Source organism: Colobus angolensis, unplaced genomic scaffold (genome assembly GCF_000951035.1).
Source record: "Colobus angolensis palliatus isolate OR3802 unplaced genomic scaffold, Cang.pa_1.0 Scaffold233, whole genome shotgun sequence".
NCBI lineage: Eukaryota > Metazoa > Chordata > Mammalia > Primates > Cercopithecidae > Colobus > Colobus angolensis.
Window position 1 is genome coordinate 2,542,216 of NW_012115522.1, and position 14,650 is coordinate 2,556,865.

The window sequence follows — 14,650 nt, forward strand, 5'->3', positions numbered from 1 at the left end:
AGTCAAATTTGATTCTCTCAGTAGTGATTTTCTTTTTTTGTTTTTTTTTAGACAGTGTCTTATTTCAAAACAAGATCCTACTTTGTTGCAGTGGCACGATCATGGCTTCCTGCAGCCTTGACCTCCTGGGCTCAAGCAGTCCTCCGTCCTTGACCTCCCAAGTAGCTGAGACTACAAGCATGTACCACCACAGCCTGCTAATTTTTTAATTTATTGTGAAAACAGGGTCTCACTGTGATGCCCAGGCTGGGCTCAAACTCCTGGGTTCAAATGATCCTCCCACCTTGGCCTCCCGAAGTGCTGGGATTACAGGTGTGAGCCACTGCACCCGGCCTCCAGTAGTGATTTTCATTCTCTAATATAAATCAGTATTCTCACTTTTGGATAAATAAAGGCAAAATGTAAATAGTTCATCTAGATAAAGGGTATGTGAGAGTCCATTGTATTCACATCCTTGCAACTTTTCTGTAAGTTTGGAATTAATGTCAAAATTATTTGCACCAACCTAATAATTAAAACTTAACCCCCACCCCCGGCTGTGTGCGGTGGCTCACGCCTGTAATCCCAGCACTTTGGGAGGCTGAGGCGGGTGGATCATGAGGTCAGGAGATCGAGACCATCCTGGCTAACACGGTGAAACCCCGTCTCCACTAAAAATACAAAAAATTAGCTGGGTGTGATGGCGGGCACCTGTACTCGGGAGGCTGAGGCAGGAGAATGGCGTGAACCCAAGAGGCGGAGGTTGCAGTGAGCCGAGATTGCACCACTGCACTTCAGCCTGGGTGACAGAGCGAGATCCCGTGTCAAAAAACGATGACAACAACAACAACAAAAAACTTACCCCCACCCCCAATTCTCACTTTTTTCTGAAAATAGATGCATTTATATTTTATTCAGGTTTTTAACCATTTCTAAAAGATTGACAGATATTCACATATTTATGCTTTTATGTTGACTTTCATACCTATCATCTAATTACAGACTTAGCATCTGATCAAATTATTTTGAGAAGAAGAAGAGAGACCTTACAGATACTTGGTTTCTGATTCTTTTAGTCCCGCACCCTTACTTTGTCCTTAACTTTTGCATCACAGAAGGTAATTTTGTAGTGAGTGCTGAAATCCTTTTGCCATCCAACTTGGAATCCTGATGGGCTTTTTCTTCACACATTACCTTGGTCATGAAGCTTTTAATTTTACCAGCATACTATTTTCTCTCCTGAGTTATTGGCACTTTCAGCTTGCATTGTGTTTCTTCTAGTCAACTAGTAGTACACAGTTAAATCTTTAGATTACTAGTAGTAAATGATTTTTTAATTCAGATTTTTAAAATGTAACATACACATGAAATTGACCTCATCTGCTAGAAGCTGTTCACTTTAGACATGGTGTTATTTTGTAATACTTGGGAAAACTAGCTTCATTCTCCAGAATTGGAAACTCAAGTCACAGGTGACAGGTGACTAATCCACTTGTAAAGCTGTGAACCCAAAGCATGGATTGGACTGGAATTCGGGTATTCGTGTTTGTGGTGAATGCTGACGGGTAGATAGTAGGGCAGTGTTCTCACCAGAGCTCCTATCCTCTCTGCATCTGTTTTTTCATCTGCAATAAGATGATGCCTGTTCTGCCCTGTCCTAAGGACTGGGGTCAAACACATGGGAAAGAAGATGGAGTGATTGGACAACTATAAAAGGCTCTCATGTCTCATCTTTCTTTTTTCTTTATTATTCTGCATGCGATTCTTTTAGTTTTTCCAATTTTCCGCCAAACTGTTTGACCTTTTAATATCCTATTGCCACATAATTTTTAAGCTTTAACCATTTTTAACATGGTTATTTCTCTTATATTTGATTGGTATTTAGAGTAAGAACTACTACCAGTAATTTCAAACTGTTCTTAACTTTATGGAGACAGTGCAGTTACCATGAAATCATTGAGGATTATAATCTATCTAGGTTAATTTAATCTTAATATTTTGTTTTGCAGTCCCAGGCTGTCCAATCTTCCTGGCTGGTCCCTGAAGGATGGAAATGCTTTCTTGGACAAGGTAATATCTAAGACTACAAACAAAAGCCTATCTATACACAGTGGAAAGTTATCTTCTCATACCAGAGCCACCCTGTAGTAGTGTGACTGATCGCTTTTTTTTTCCCTCTCTGAAAAACCCCAAGATCTATGCTGGGGTCTTCAGGACATGGTAGCTACTATTTTTAAGTGCCTTTTAGAGAATGTCACTGTTCTGATTCAGATCCATTTTGCTCACGTGTAGAAATTTAAGTACTTCTGCTGCAAATACCTTTTATCACCACAGAAAGAAAACTGTTATTTCTAGGATTGCAATGAGTGTTTCAAAGACAAGGTTTTTTAAAGAATCAATCCAGTTCATTTTGTGATTGGAAAGAGTAAAACCTCTTTTTAAATAACTTTAAAATCCTCAAGTAGATGAGTTTTAAACTGCTTCTATCAAGGGTCAGATCAGGTAGGGCTTTGTAAAAAGCTTGGTTCTTTTTGGGGTAACGAGAGGCCACAGAAGGTTACAGAAGGACAGTGGCATTGTCAGATTGGAACACTCTGGCCACTGTGTGGGGCATGGTCTGAGGAGCAGAGTGTTTGACTTCCCCGGCAGTGCCTTCGTGTGCAGGGGACAGTGCTCTTAGGTAAATTTGAGTAGAGGGTCTCCTACGCTATGATCTGTGATCCCATTTCAGCCTGTCCTGATAGCCTAGAATGGATAATCTTTATAGATGATTTAAAAAAAAAAAAAAAACCGTTCTAGGAATCTGGGATTTGGAGTCCTATTACAACTTTAATGACTGACTACACCTAAAATAAATGGCTTAAATTACTTCTTTCTCCTCGAGGCTATTACATTTTTTACATTAGGTTATCTTTTCAGCAATTTCTTCCTCAGATCAATAGTTAGACAGTTACTTAATAAATGAAAGACTAAAGCTACCAAAAAATGTTCCAACTATAAGGTAGTCAAACTTTGTACTAAAATCAGAGGTATAGGAATGTTAAAGACTATAAAGCCCCCTCAGGCCACTTTTTAGTCCCCTAAACCATTCTTCCTTTCCTCAGTTTCACATTTGAAAAACTAAGAGTTTAAAGATGCTTAACATGATTCATCTAAATAAAGCATTTTCTCTTATAATAGATACTATTAAATAAAGAGGTGTTCTTTTTACAGAGTTAATTCCTGTAACTGCACTGTAGCCTCAAGTACAAGCCAAATGCATAATTTGAAACCAGATTTTCTTCAGAGCTGACTGTAAAATTATGTGACATTCAGAAACCTGTGCACCTGATTTCAGCCTGAGTCTCCTGCTGGCCATAAATCATTGTTCCCTGCAAAAGGCTCTGAAGCATCCCATTACCAGCGCATTGTGAGCGAAATGACTTGCATGTGTATGTGGGAGTATTTCATTAGAAGGGAGTGGTGAATAAAATACAGTGACATTGTAAGTGTTTGGAATGGCAAATATGCTTCCGCAGGCCAGGAAGGATGAGAGCCTGCGAGGAGACTTCATCATATGCCCTGTCCTGAAATGTAGCATTATGGGGAAGAAGATTACATAGCCCATTTAAGGCCAGGCAAAGCTTTGAAATTTCCCATGATTTGTCTTTAATCATTTTTAACCTCATCCTAAGGGAGTGGGGAGTCTTCTCCCATTAAACATAATTGCTCATTTGTTTTTAGCTGGCGGGTACATTGTAATTAAGAACAGTGTCCAGTCTCCTTTCAGCTCAGCCTGTCACTAGTTAAATGGTACTCATCTAAGGAGAGGAACCAGAGTGTAGAGTGGAAGGCAAGGGGAGGAAATTGTCTATCAAGGTTCTGATATGAGACTTATAAAATTCAAAAGTACTCTGTAGTCAGTGCCCTATTTTCAGATAAAGATTGAGAGTAAAATCATTCAGACTCTGATACGTAACTGTAGATACATGTATATATAGATACATACAATATATGTTGAGTGACTAATGGAAACATGATAGAACAAAATTGCAAAAGTATCTTTCCCTTTCTGGAAAGAGCAAAGGAAACTGTCAACCACATTCTATCTTTTACTGGTTTCAGTGTGAAGTCATAGGTGCTTTAACCTTGATGGTGCAAAAAATTCACTGTGGACTTCAGTTTAAAGTGTCAGTGAGAGGAGAAAGCATTAGTGGCCTTCAGGAGGCATCAGCAGACCCTATTGGTAGCCCACCCATATCTCTCGGACTTCGCTATTTCACTGTCATCTGTCATAATTCCATCTGCCAGTGTCTGTATGGCTTTGCCTGAGAGTTTTTTTCCTGAGGCTGCACAAAATGCTGGAGTTGGTATATAAACATTTCAGCCCCATTGCTCCTCAGTGGGATAATTCAGAGCTGTCTGTGTTAGACCATTTCTGAGTTTCCCCATGGGGATAAGTTCCAGTTGCCCCAAGTTGTGTGTGGCTCAGTGACAAAGCCATTATCTGTCACCTTCCTTTGCACTGATCACTTCTCCACTCTGTTTTCTCAGCACCTCCCATATGAACTACCTTCTGTCACACTCTTTTCTCAGGGTCAGCCTGTGGGGGAAAGAGGTTTATTAAATTTGGTGGGTCATGGGTGGGGTGAGAAGTTGGACTATATCTATTTCTTTATACATATGCTTTTTTCTTTTGAATAAATACATTTGGTTTGTCATGCTAAATAAATGGTATGTTCTGCAAGGAAAAACATATTCGTGGTGCTGGTGGTGGTTGTGGTGGAGGTGGAGGTGGCAGTGGTAGAGGTGAAGGTGGTGGTGGTGGTGGTGGTGGTGGAGGTAGTGGTGGTAGTTGTGGTAGCGGAGGAGGTGGTGATGGTGGTAGTGCTGGTGGTGGATGCTGAATCCCTGTTTCAGGCTCTTGACCCTCCCTCCTTACGTCCCCCTTTCCTCCCAACCCTTGGTAGGTAGAGAAAAAGCCTCTAAACAGTTTATGTAGGGCCATGACTCCTAGCCTGACAGCATAACAGAATCACTGGAGGTGCTTGTTATAAACACACATTCCATGGCCTCATCCCCAGTTTCTGATCCCTTCAGTCTTAGATGGGGCCAGGGATCTTTTTTATAATCCATGTCCCCACATAATTCTGGTGTTGCTAGTACAGTTTGCATGCCTTATTTGGAAACCACTGGATTGTGGGTTATGGGAGCAGCACATACCCATGCATGGAAGAGGTTTCAAAAAATGTGCATTCAAGTCCTGAGTCTGCAACCAGCCAGCATTTTACCCTTAATAAGACACTTGGCCTGCGTGAGCCTAAACACAGGAGAGCTGGCCTAATAACCTCCCAGCTTCCCTCCAACTCTAGTAGTCTGTGATTCTTCGTGAAAAGTTTTGTTTGAGGAGTATATTTATTTGGTCCTGTATGTACTGGATATCTCTTCCTTTTATTTTTCTTTTCATTTCTTTTAGGAGCTAAAAGAGTGCTCGGGTCATGTATTTGTGGATTCTGTGCCTGAATTCTGTTTACCAGAGGTAAGATTAAGGTGAATCTTATTGTAGATACAAACCTTATTATGTAATTGCTCAAAATGAAGTCAAGAAATAATTTCAAGAGGCTGAGCTTCCTGTTTTCAAGTTTAAATGAATCCGTTATTCCAGGCATATTGTTACACAGCCAAAATGTGATCATTTAGCAGCTTTTTATATTGTCTGTAAGTCATTTACGTCACTCTCTTCTTCCTATTTCCTTTTCTTTCTATAATCCCCACTAATACTCCTACTAGGGCATAGTTTTGAGCAAGGTAAGGAAATAACTCAAGCCTATGTGCTTAGATTAGCCATGTGTCCTGGTCTTGCTTTATGGTGGATAACTGACAATTGCTGTTATTTAGCCAATGCCAGTAAACTGTAAAAATTCTTGCTGACTTAAAATACCATATTTAATATTGTTTGAAATTCATAGATTCTGAACTGAGTCATAGAAAACAGTTACTTATTATTATCATAGTGAGACTTATTGTTAGGGTGTGGGGCCAGTTTCATCCTTTCAAAGGAAACTGAGATCAGTTTCCATTTGTTTTAAAGGCAGCTAATCTCAGCTGAGAGACCTAATTCCCAGAGTAGCCTAGATGCGGTTCTTAACAGACATGTGAAACGTGGAAAGCCGGAGCTGCTCCCAGGTTCATGAGAAGGTGCCATCCTCTTTTTTCCATATGCCCAGTGGATCACAGTACCTGTAGAAAATACTTCCACAAATTCAGGGCCATAGAGAAAAAGAATTTGGAGTGCAGTTTCTCTTATTTTTGTTTTCTCTTCTTCCTTCTCTTTCCATTTTCTAAGCTTTGTTTAATATCCTGTAGATCAACATTTTTATCTCTCTTGGAAGTATGTGTATGTGTCTTTGAGGGTACCAGAGCAAACAGAAAAAGAAACACAGACAAACTTGGTAATTGAAGTTGGCAGATAAGGGAGAAAGTTTGAGATTTAGTAGTAAGCCTAAAGCTGAAGGAATCCATGAATCCAAAGCTCTCCCTCACCGTTAACCAAAGTCATTTTGTCATCCTCATTTGTCACTTAGGAATTGGTAGGGCAGTTCGCCATCTGTTTGAAGATTCCTGATCCTAGGTGCTACATTTGTTTTCAATTGACCACGTGTAATAGTGACCGTCAGCCTTCTGTTTATGGACACCACTGTAGAATTTATGAATTGGTGTTCCAACGGCTTTCTGACTTGCTCTATAGGATACTCAGCTTTTAAATTAGACAGTTACCATTCCACAGTTCACTTTTGCCAAGCTAAAGGATTATTGATATATTTAGGGTTCTAGAGCCATATACATTTTTTCAGGCAAGATTTTAGGGCACTAATTAGCAATAGTCACTGTTTTAAGGTAGAGCCAGGCCTTGTATGATTGGAAAAAAAATGGGAGAGTAATGGAAGCAGGAGAGAGACACTTACTATAGCCCAGTCTTCACTGACTTGTGGGTGAGCCACACAGCCATAGTCCCAATCATCATGAAATTTACAAACCAGTGCAAATAGCTTATATATCTTTGTATCCCAGTACAGTACGCAACCAGCAAATGAGGGTTGTTTTGATTGAATTTATGGTCTGTAGAAAGAACCCCAAGTGTTGGTATACAGCAGTTTTAAAGACAGAGTAATCTTTACTGGATTCTATTGAGTGAACGTATGTAAGTAAATATGTTAGTACAGTTGACCCTTGAACAATACAAGTTTGAACTGGGAAAGTCCACTTACATGTGGAGTTTTTCATTATGACAATTTGAAAAAACTTGCAGATGAACTACGTAGTCTAGAAATAGCAAACAAATTAAGAAAATATTAGACATTCATTAATTCATAAAGTATGTATAGAAACTAGTCTATTTTCTCATCTGCCACCATAAAGTATACACAAATTTGTTATAAAAAGAGAATTTCTTTTCTTTTTTTTTTTTTTTTTGAGACAGTCTCGCTCTGTCACCTAGGCTGGAGTACAGTGGCATAATCTTGGATCACTGCAACCTCAGCCTCCCATGTAGCTGGGATTACAGGTGCCCACCACTATGCCCAGCTAATTTTTGTATTTTTAGTAGAGACAGGGTTTCACTATGTTGACCAGGCTGGTCTTAAACTCCTGACCTCGGGTGATCCACCCACCTCGGCCTCCCAAAGTGCTGGGATTACAGGCGTGACCCACCACGCCCAGCCAATAATTTTTTTTCATTGACTCTATTGCCCAGGCTGGAGTGCAGTAGTTCGATCTCAGCTCACTGCAACCTCTGCCTTCCTGGCTCAAGCCATCCTCCCACCTCAACCTCCCAAGTAGCTGGGACCATGGATGCACACAGCCACACCCTGCTAATTTTGTGTTTTTTGTAGAGAGGGGTTTTGCCTTGTTGTCCAAGCTGGTCTTGAACTCCAGAGCTCAAGCAATCTGCGTCAGCCTCCCAAAGTGCTCGAATTATAGGTTTGAGCCACCGTGTCCAGCTGAAAAAGTTAAAATTTATCAAAACTATGCACACCAACATTTACAGGCCATACATGACACGATTTGCACTCGAAAGAAACATAAACGAGCATTAAAATTCAGTATTTAATCACATGCATAAAACTGTAGTACAGTATATAACTTCATAGCCACCTCCTGTTGCTGTTGTGGTGAGCTCAAGTGTCCGCTTAAAACACTGTGTGATGCCAGTCATCTCCATGTGAGCAGTTCCCCTCTCCTGTAAATTGCGTATTGCAGTAAAGAGTGATCTCTCGCAGTTCTCATGGATCTTGCGTCATGTTTAATGCAGTACCGTTAACCTTGAATAACACCATGGGACCCATACGAAGTGCCGCTGGTGATGCTTGAAGTACTCCCAAGAAGCAAAGAAAAGTCGTGGCATTACAAGGAAAAGTTGAAGTGCCTGATATGTAGATTGAAGTCTGCAGCTGATATTGCCCGCCATTTCAACACAAATGACAAATTCCTAGATGCCATTAAGAAAATCACTGAGGAGAAAGACTATCTGCCTGAAGGAGTTTTTAATGCAGATGAAAGTGTCCTAATCTGGGAGAAAATGTTACAAAAAAACATTTATTAGGAAGAGAAGTAAGTTCCAACACTTAAGGCAGGAAGGGATCGGCTTACAATAAGGACCATTGTAAAAAAGGACCATTGTTAAAAAAAAAAGGAAAAAGAAAAGAAAAACAAGAGAAAACACATGAAGCTGTCACTGTAGCTACACCAGCAGGCATGAAAACTTGTACTTCTTGTGAAATACATTTTTACCTTGTATTGAAAATGCAGCATTACGTGTGTGCAAGTCTGCTGTAAGAAAAGCATACCTGTAGACTCTGATGTGATTCAAGAAAAACTGATTCATTGTATGACAACTTAAAGCAAAAGGAAAGCTTAAAAAAATGTCAAGATAACAGGAAAAGCAGCTTCCTCCAGCCAAGAGACAGCAGACAAATTCCTAGATGCCATTAAGAAAATCACCGAGGAGAAAGACTATCTGCCTGAACAAGTTTTTAATGCAGGTGAAAGTGTCCTAATCTGGGAGAAAATGTCACAAAAAAACATTTATTAGGAAGAGAAGTGAGTTCCAACACTTAAGGCAGGAAGGGATAGGCTAACTCTACTGTTTTGTGCAAATGCACTCGGGTTTTTTTGTTTGTTTGTTTGTTTAATCAGGACTGCCTTTATCTATAAAGTGGCCAACCCCTGATCCTTGAAGGAAAAAGATAAACACTAGTTGCCAGTCTTTGGCTTGTACAACAAGAAGGCCTGGACAGCGAGAACCGCTTTTCAGGATCAGTTCCATTGATGCTTTGTCCCTGAAGTCAAGAAGTACCTTGCCACTAAGGGACTGCATTTTAAAGTTCTTTCAGTATTGGACAATGCCTCTGGCCACCTATAATCCCATGAGTTCAACTCCAAAGGTGTCAGAGTGGTCTAATGCCCTAAACACACCATCACTAATTCAGCCTCTAGATCAGGAGGTCATAAGAACCTTTGAGCCTCATCACAGTACTCCATGAGCTGAAAGGACTGTCAGCTCTATGGAAGAGGACCCCAACAGAACATCATGAAAGTCTGGAAGGATTACACCATTGAACCTGCCATCATTGTTATAGAAAGAGCTATGAAGCCTGAAACAATAAATAAATTCCTGCCAGAGAAAACTGTGTCCAGGTGTTGTACTTCACAGGATGTACAACAGAACCAGTCAAGGAACTTAGGAAAGAGATTGTGGATATGACCAAAAAAAAAAAAAAAAGTGGGAGGTGAAGCATTTCAAGATATGGAACTTGGAGAAATTCAGGAGCCTGTTAGCACACCAGAGGAGTTAACAGAAGATGACGTGACCAAGATGAGTGCTTCTGAACCAGTGCCAGATGATGAAGAAGACGACGTAGAAGAAGCAGTGCTGGAAAACAAATTGATTTAGACAGTCTGGCAGAAGGGTTCCGATTATTCAAGACTGCTTTTGACTTCTTTCACAACTTGGATCCTTCTATGATATGGGCACAGAAACTAAAATGGTGGAAGAAGGATTGATACCATATTGAAACATTTTTAGAGAAATGAAAACGTGAAAATGTCAAACAAATTATGACATATATCCGTAAGCACTCCGAGTGTGCCGGCTTCTCCTGCCTTGCCTTCTACCTCCTGCACTTCTTCCCCTCTGCCACCCAAGACAACAAGACCAACCCCTCTTCCTCCTTCTCCTCAGTCTGTTTTAATGTGAAGATGACAAAAATAAAGACCTCTATGATGATTCACTTCTACTTAATGGATAGTAAATGTATTTTCTTTTCCTTATTTTTTTTTGTTTTTGAGATGGGGTCTCACTTTATTGCCCAGTCTGAAGTGTGATGGTACAACCATAATTCACTGCAGCCTCGACCTCCTGGGCTCAAGTGATCCTCCTGTCTCAGCCTCCAAGTAGATGGGACTACAGGTGTGCAGCACCATGCCTGGCTAATTGTTTAAACATTAGGTCCCACTATGTTAACCAGGCTGGTCTCAAACTCCTGGCCTCAGGCAGTCCTCCCACCTCAGCCCCACAAAGTGCTGGGATTACAGGTATGAGCCACCACATCTGGCTCCTTATGATTTTCTTAATAACATTTTCTTTTCTCTAGCTTATTTTATTATAAGAATACAGTATATAGTATATATGCAAAGTATGTGTTAATTATGTTATCAGGAAGCCTTCTAGTCAACAGTAGGCTATTAATAGTTAAGTTTGAGGGGACTCAAAAGTTATTTTCAACTGTCCAGGGGGTCAGCACCCCTAACCCCTGTGTTGGTCAAGAATTACATGTATATAAATGTGGTTTGGAATTTAAATTTCTCAGAGGAAAAATGTTTTATGTAAGCATACATTTTTGATGTATACCAACAGAATAATTTTTTATTTTTTTAATTCTAGACTCTGTGGGCTGGTTCTTAGACATTAAAGAGAAATTTCTAGTTTTCTCACCCAGTTTCTGTATACGTGAGGACTGGTGGTGATGGTTTTCAGCTTTATTGTTGCTTCAGTGTGATTCGCATTGTTTTCTTCTGGATCTATCACTGTGCTACTCCATCTTAATTTCCCTATTTGTTTAAAAATGATGCTAGGGAGGTAGTGGAGAGTAGGACCAGCAAAGAGTTATATGGTCCTTCATGAGGAGGACACTGTCTTGCAAGGACAGTGCACACCTTGGGGTGAAGGTTAGGATGGGTTGGCTGTTCATTAGGCATGGTGTTCACACAGACAGCAGTACCCTGGCACTGAGTAGTTTATGACCTCTGCTGGCATCCTGTCCTTGGGGGCCAATGCTGCCTGGCATCTTTATTAAATTACTCATTTTATTTGTGAAGTTACTCAGCTGGAAAATACCCATAGCCAGAATGGCACCCTGCCTCTCTTCATCTGCTGTGTCACATCATCTTTCTTATGTCTTCTTCGTGGGGATGTATTATCTCAAGGACCCACCTCTTAACCGAGTCACTTGCTTTTCCTTAGTGCACCGTTCATTTCCCAGGGTTATGGGAAATGTACCTCCATGGTGGAGGGCCCTGTGAGTGATGGGTTGTCTCTGAACCACGGTGTCTCACTTCTCCCAGAACATGCCACTAATAAAGCTGCATTCCTTCAACAGAAGCACACCAAGGCTTGTTAAGTACTAGCTGCCATAGGTGGGAGGGGACAGAGGAGTCACACAGGACAGAGTGCTACTTTGAGGTGTTGTGTATAGATTGTGAACTGTCGTAAGAGTTACACATACAGACCAGGCTTGGTGGCTTGCTGTAATCCCACCACTTTGGGAGACTGAGGCAGCCGGATCACTTGAGGTCAGGAGTTTGAGACCAGCTTAGCCAACATGGCAAAACCCCATCTCTACTAAAAATACAAAAATTAGCCAGGCGTGGTAGGGCATATCTGTAAACCCAACTACTCTGTCTCAAAAAGAAATAAAAACTTAAAAATTGAGTTACACACACAGTACTTTGGGAGTTCTGAGGAAGATGTGGTTTCTTTCTTGTGAGCAAATCAGGAAGACCTAGTGGAAGAAGAGAATTGCGCCTTGACAGACTGGTAGGACTTAAATATATGGAAAAATTTTAGGTGTTTTCCTAAAATTTACCCAAACTTGGATAGCCTTTTCCCTCACCTGCTAACCTGTCTTTTCTCCCTTTTTACATGACCTTAGTGATGAACTGCAAAGCACAGGTCTGGGGTTAAGATTAGGATGGAAGATGAAAAGATAATTTCCTTTCATGACTGCCACTCTGCTTTTTTGGGGAGCTCTATAACCAGCACTAAACTAACAAAAGTTACCTCAAAAGAAAAAACAAAACAATTGTCTCTCCATCTGGCTTTTGAAGAGCTGGTTTCTGTGTGCTGCGTCCCCATTGCCCATTAATCTGTAGCAGTGGGGTGTTGTGTTCTCGTGTATGCTTGCAGCCTATATGCTGCTCTCTCTGCTTCCAGCTACCTGGTTTCACTTGCCTGGCAGCAGCTGCCGAAGGGTCCCGCTGTCATTTAACCTCATAAGTCTAATTCAGAAGAATTCTGTTCTAGTAAAATCAGAGTGCTGCCTCTGGGCTGGCTGTGTTCTCATTGCTGGCCATCCTGTCCTGCTACTTAATGTCAGTGTAGAAAACCTCTTCAAATGAGAGAATGGCAGTGTTGCAGGGAAAGCCATTGTTATTCTGCAATACAAAAACTACTTCTCTGCATTCTGACAACATGGTTTTTTAGTCACATCATATTGATCGATCCCTGAACAGATATATATCATTCCCTCCCTTTCTTTTCAGACCGAGCTAATAGATCTGTCTACAGTAGATGTGATTCTCATCTCTAACTATCACTGTATGATGGCGCTGCCATACATCACCGAGCACACCGGCTTCACAGGCACAGTGTATGCCACAGAACCCACTGTCCAGATCGGCAGGTGAGAGGGTTGATTCTGATCCTGCTAGGATGTGGCTGCGGAGCTCCTCTTTCAGTGATGACACTGTCACAGTATTATACCAGAGCTGGTGGTTACTTCCTTCTGAACAACTAACCCGAAGAACAGGCAGGAGTAGGCGACTCTCTAGATGAGGAATGTTCATTGGAAATGCCTAAGGATTGATGGTGCAAGTAGCCTTGTTGGTCTTTTTCTTATAAATTAATTGGAAGGAGTTCATGGAGACAGCTGTACAGAGGATACTAATTAGGGGAGGTAATGTTTAGGAAGATGCCACAAAGATGCAAGGCAGAGGGCTTCAAAGGGAAAGAGTGTAGCATCTTTAAGAAGACATTTTATTGCTTTGCTTTCAAAAATTCCCCCTTTTGTGGTTTGTTGTAGACTATAAATGGAGACAGCTTGTAGAAAATATAGGATAGATAAGTAAATAGATGGTTAAGTTGTCTCTGCTGTTGACAGAGTGAAACTGAGCAATCTAGGAGTAAAACTGCAGTTTTCCTTTGACTCTTAAGAAGCCTCTGCCATCCCTTTCTCTGCCCCTACTAAGCCTTTGTGACACGGGTGGTTATCACAAGTAACCATAGTATCATTTAGTGAGAAATTAGGTAAAGAAAATTACTCCAGAAAAAAAAATTTGTCAATTTATTTTTTTGAAATAAGAATGGTATAAGTTGAAACTGTCAGGTCCCAAAATGTGAGACTTAAGAATTACTGTAGACTCCTAGGTTGGATTCTAGAGTCTTACAGACGAAATAATGTGTTTTCTTGTTTTTTTTGTCAAACCATATTACCTGCACTGTGTGTGTAACCATAAGTGAGCTGAGGAAGGGCTCTCATAGGAAAGTAAAACACTCAAAGTAATGCATCGATTTCAATTGAGAGGATAAGCTAAAAAACTAGCCTCTAGTCTGGAAAAGTTAAAGCAGTGAGGATCAGCACACCATACTGTTCCTATGAAAGCTACATCCAGGACACCAGTGAGCCAGAATCACAGGTCTTGAGATGTTGAAACTAGCACTCTTCCTTCAAGATGGAAGGAGGAGATGGTATTAGGCCAAAATAAATAAATGAGAATGAAATGAAGTTGTTTAGCCTTCAAATACTAATACATTAATGGCTTAACAGTATGTATATGTTAGCTTGGAGGGGATTTAAGTCAATATGGATCACCAGTATTAGATTAGGAATGAGGATTCAAGGTGTTAAATCCATTTCTAGCTTTGTGATCATCCTCTGTCCATCAAGAATTCCCGCAGTTCTCTGTCCTGTGAATCCCCAAAGCCTGTATACCTTGATCCAGCTGATAGCGCAGCATTTCTTAGATTCCTCATCCCTGGTTCTGTGGTACTCCAGCTCATCTCAGAGAGAGCTAGCCTTCTACATTTAGCAGCCTACTCCATTTTTCCTTGGAGTATTCTTCCAGATGGAATTTTGCTAATTCCTAAAACATGTCAAGAAAACTTATTTTATCCATTTAAAATGTTCATTTAGGCCGGCCGCGGTGGCTCACGCCTGTAATCCCAGCACTTTGGGAGGCCGAGGCAGGTGGATTCGCCTGTGGTCAGGAGTTCGACACCAACCTGGCCAACACAGTGAAACCCCGTCTCTACTAAAAATACAAAAAATTAGCTCGATGTGGTGGCAGGTGCCTGTAATCCCAGCTATTCGTGTGGCTGAGGCAGGAGAATCACTTGAACCCAGGAGGCGGAGGTTGC

General features: G+C 40.9%; 1 protein-coding gene across 1 annotated transcript in view; it reads left to right on the forward strand.

The window, feature by feature from the left end:
- INTS9 (integrator complex subunit 9) overlaps window positions 1-14,650 on the forward strand; it is a 90,690-nt gene that overhangs the window by 7,486 nt on the left and 68,554 nt on the right. The window contains exons 2-4 of the mRNA XM_011944553.1: window positions 1,989-2,049; window positions 5,435-5,497; window positions 12,778-12,917. Of these exons, the coding sequence (XP_011799943.1) occupies window positions 1,989-2,049; window positions 5,435-5,497; window positions 12,778-12,917 (264 nt within the window). The remainder of the gene's footprint in view (window positions 1-1,988; window positions 2,050-5,434; window positions 5,498-12,777; window positions 12,918-14,650) is intronic.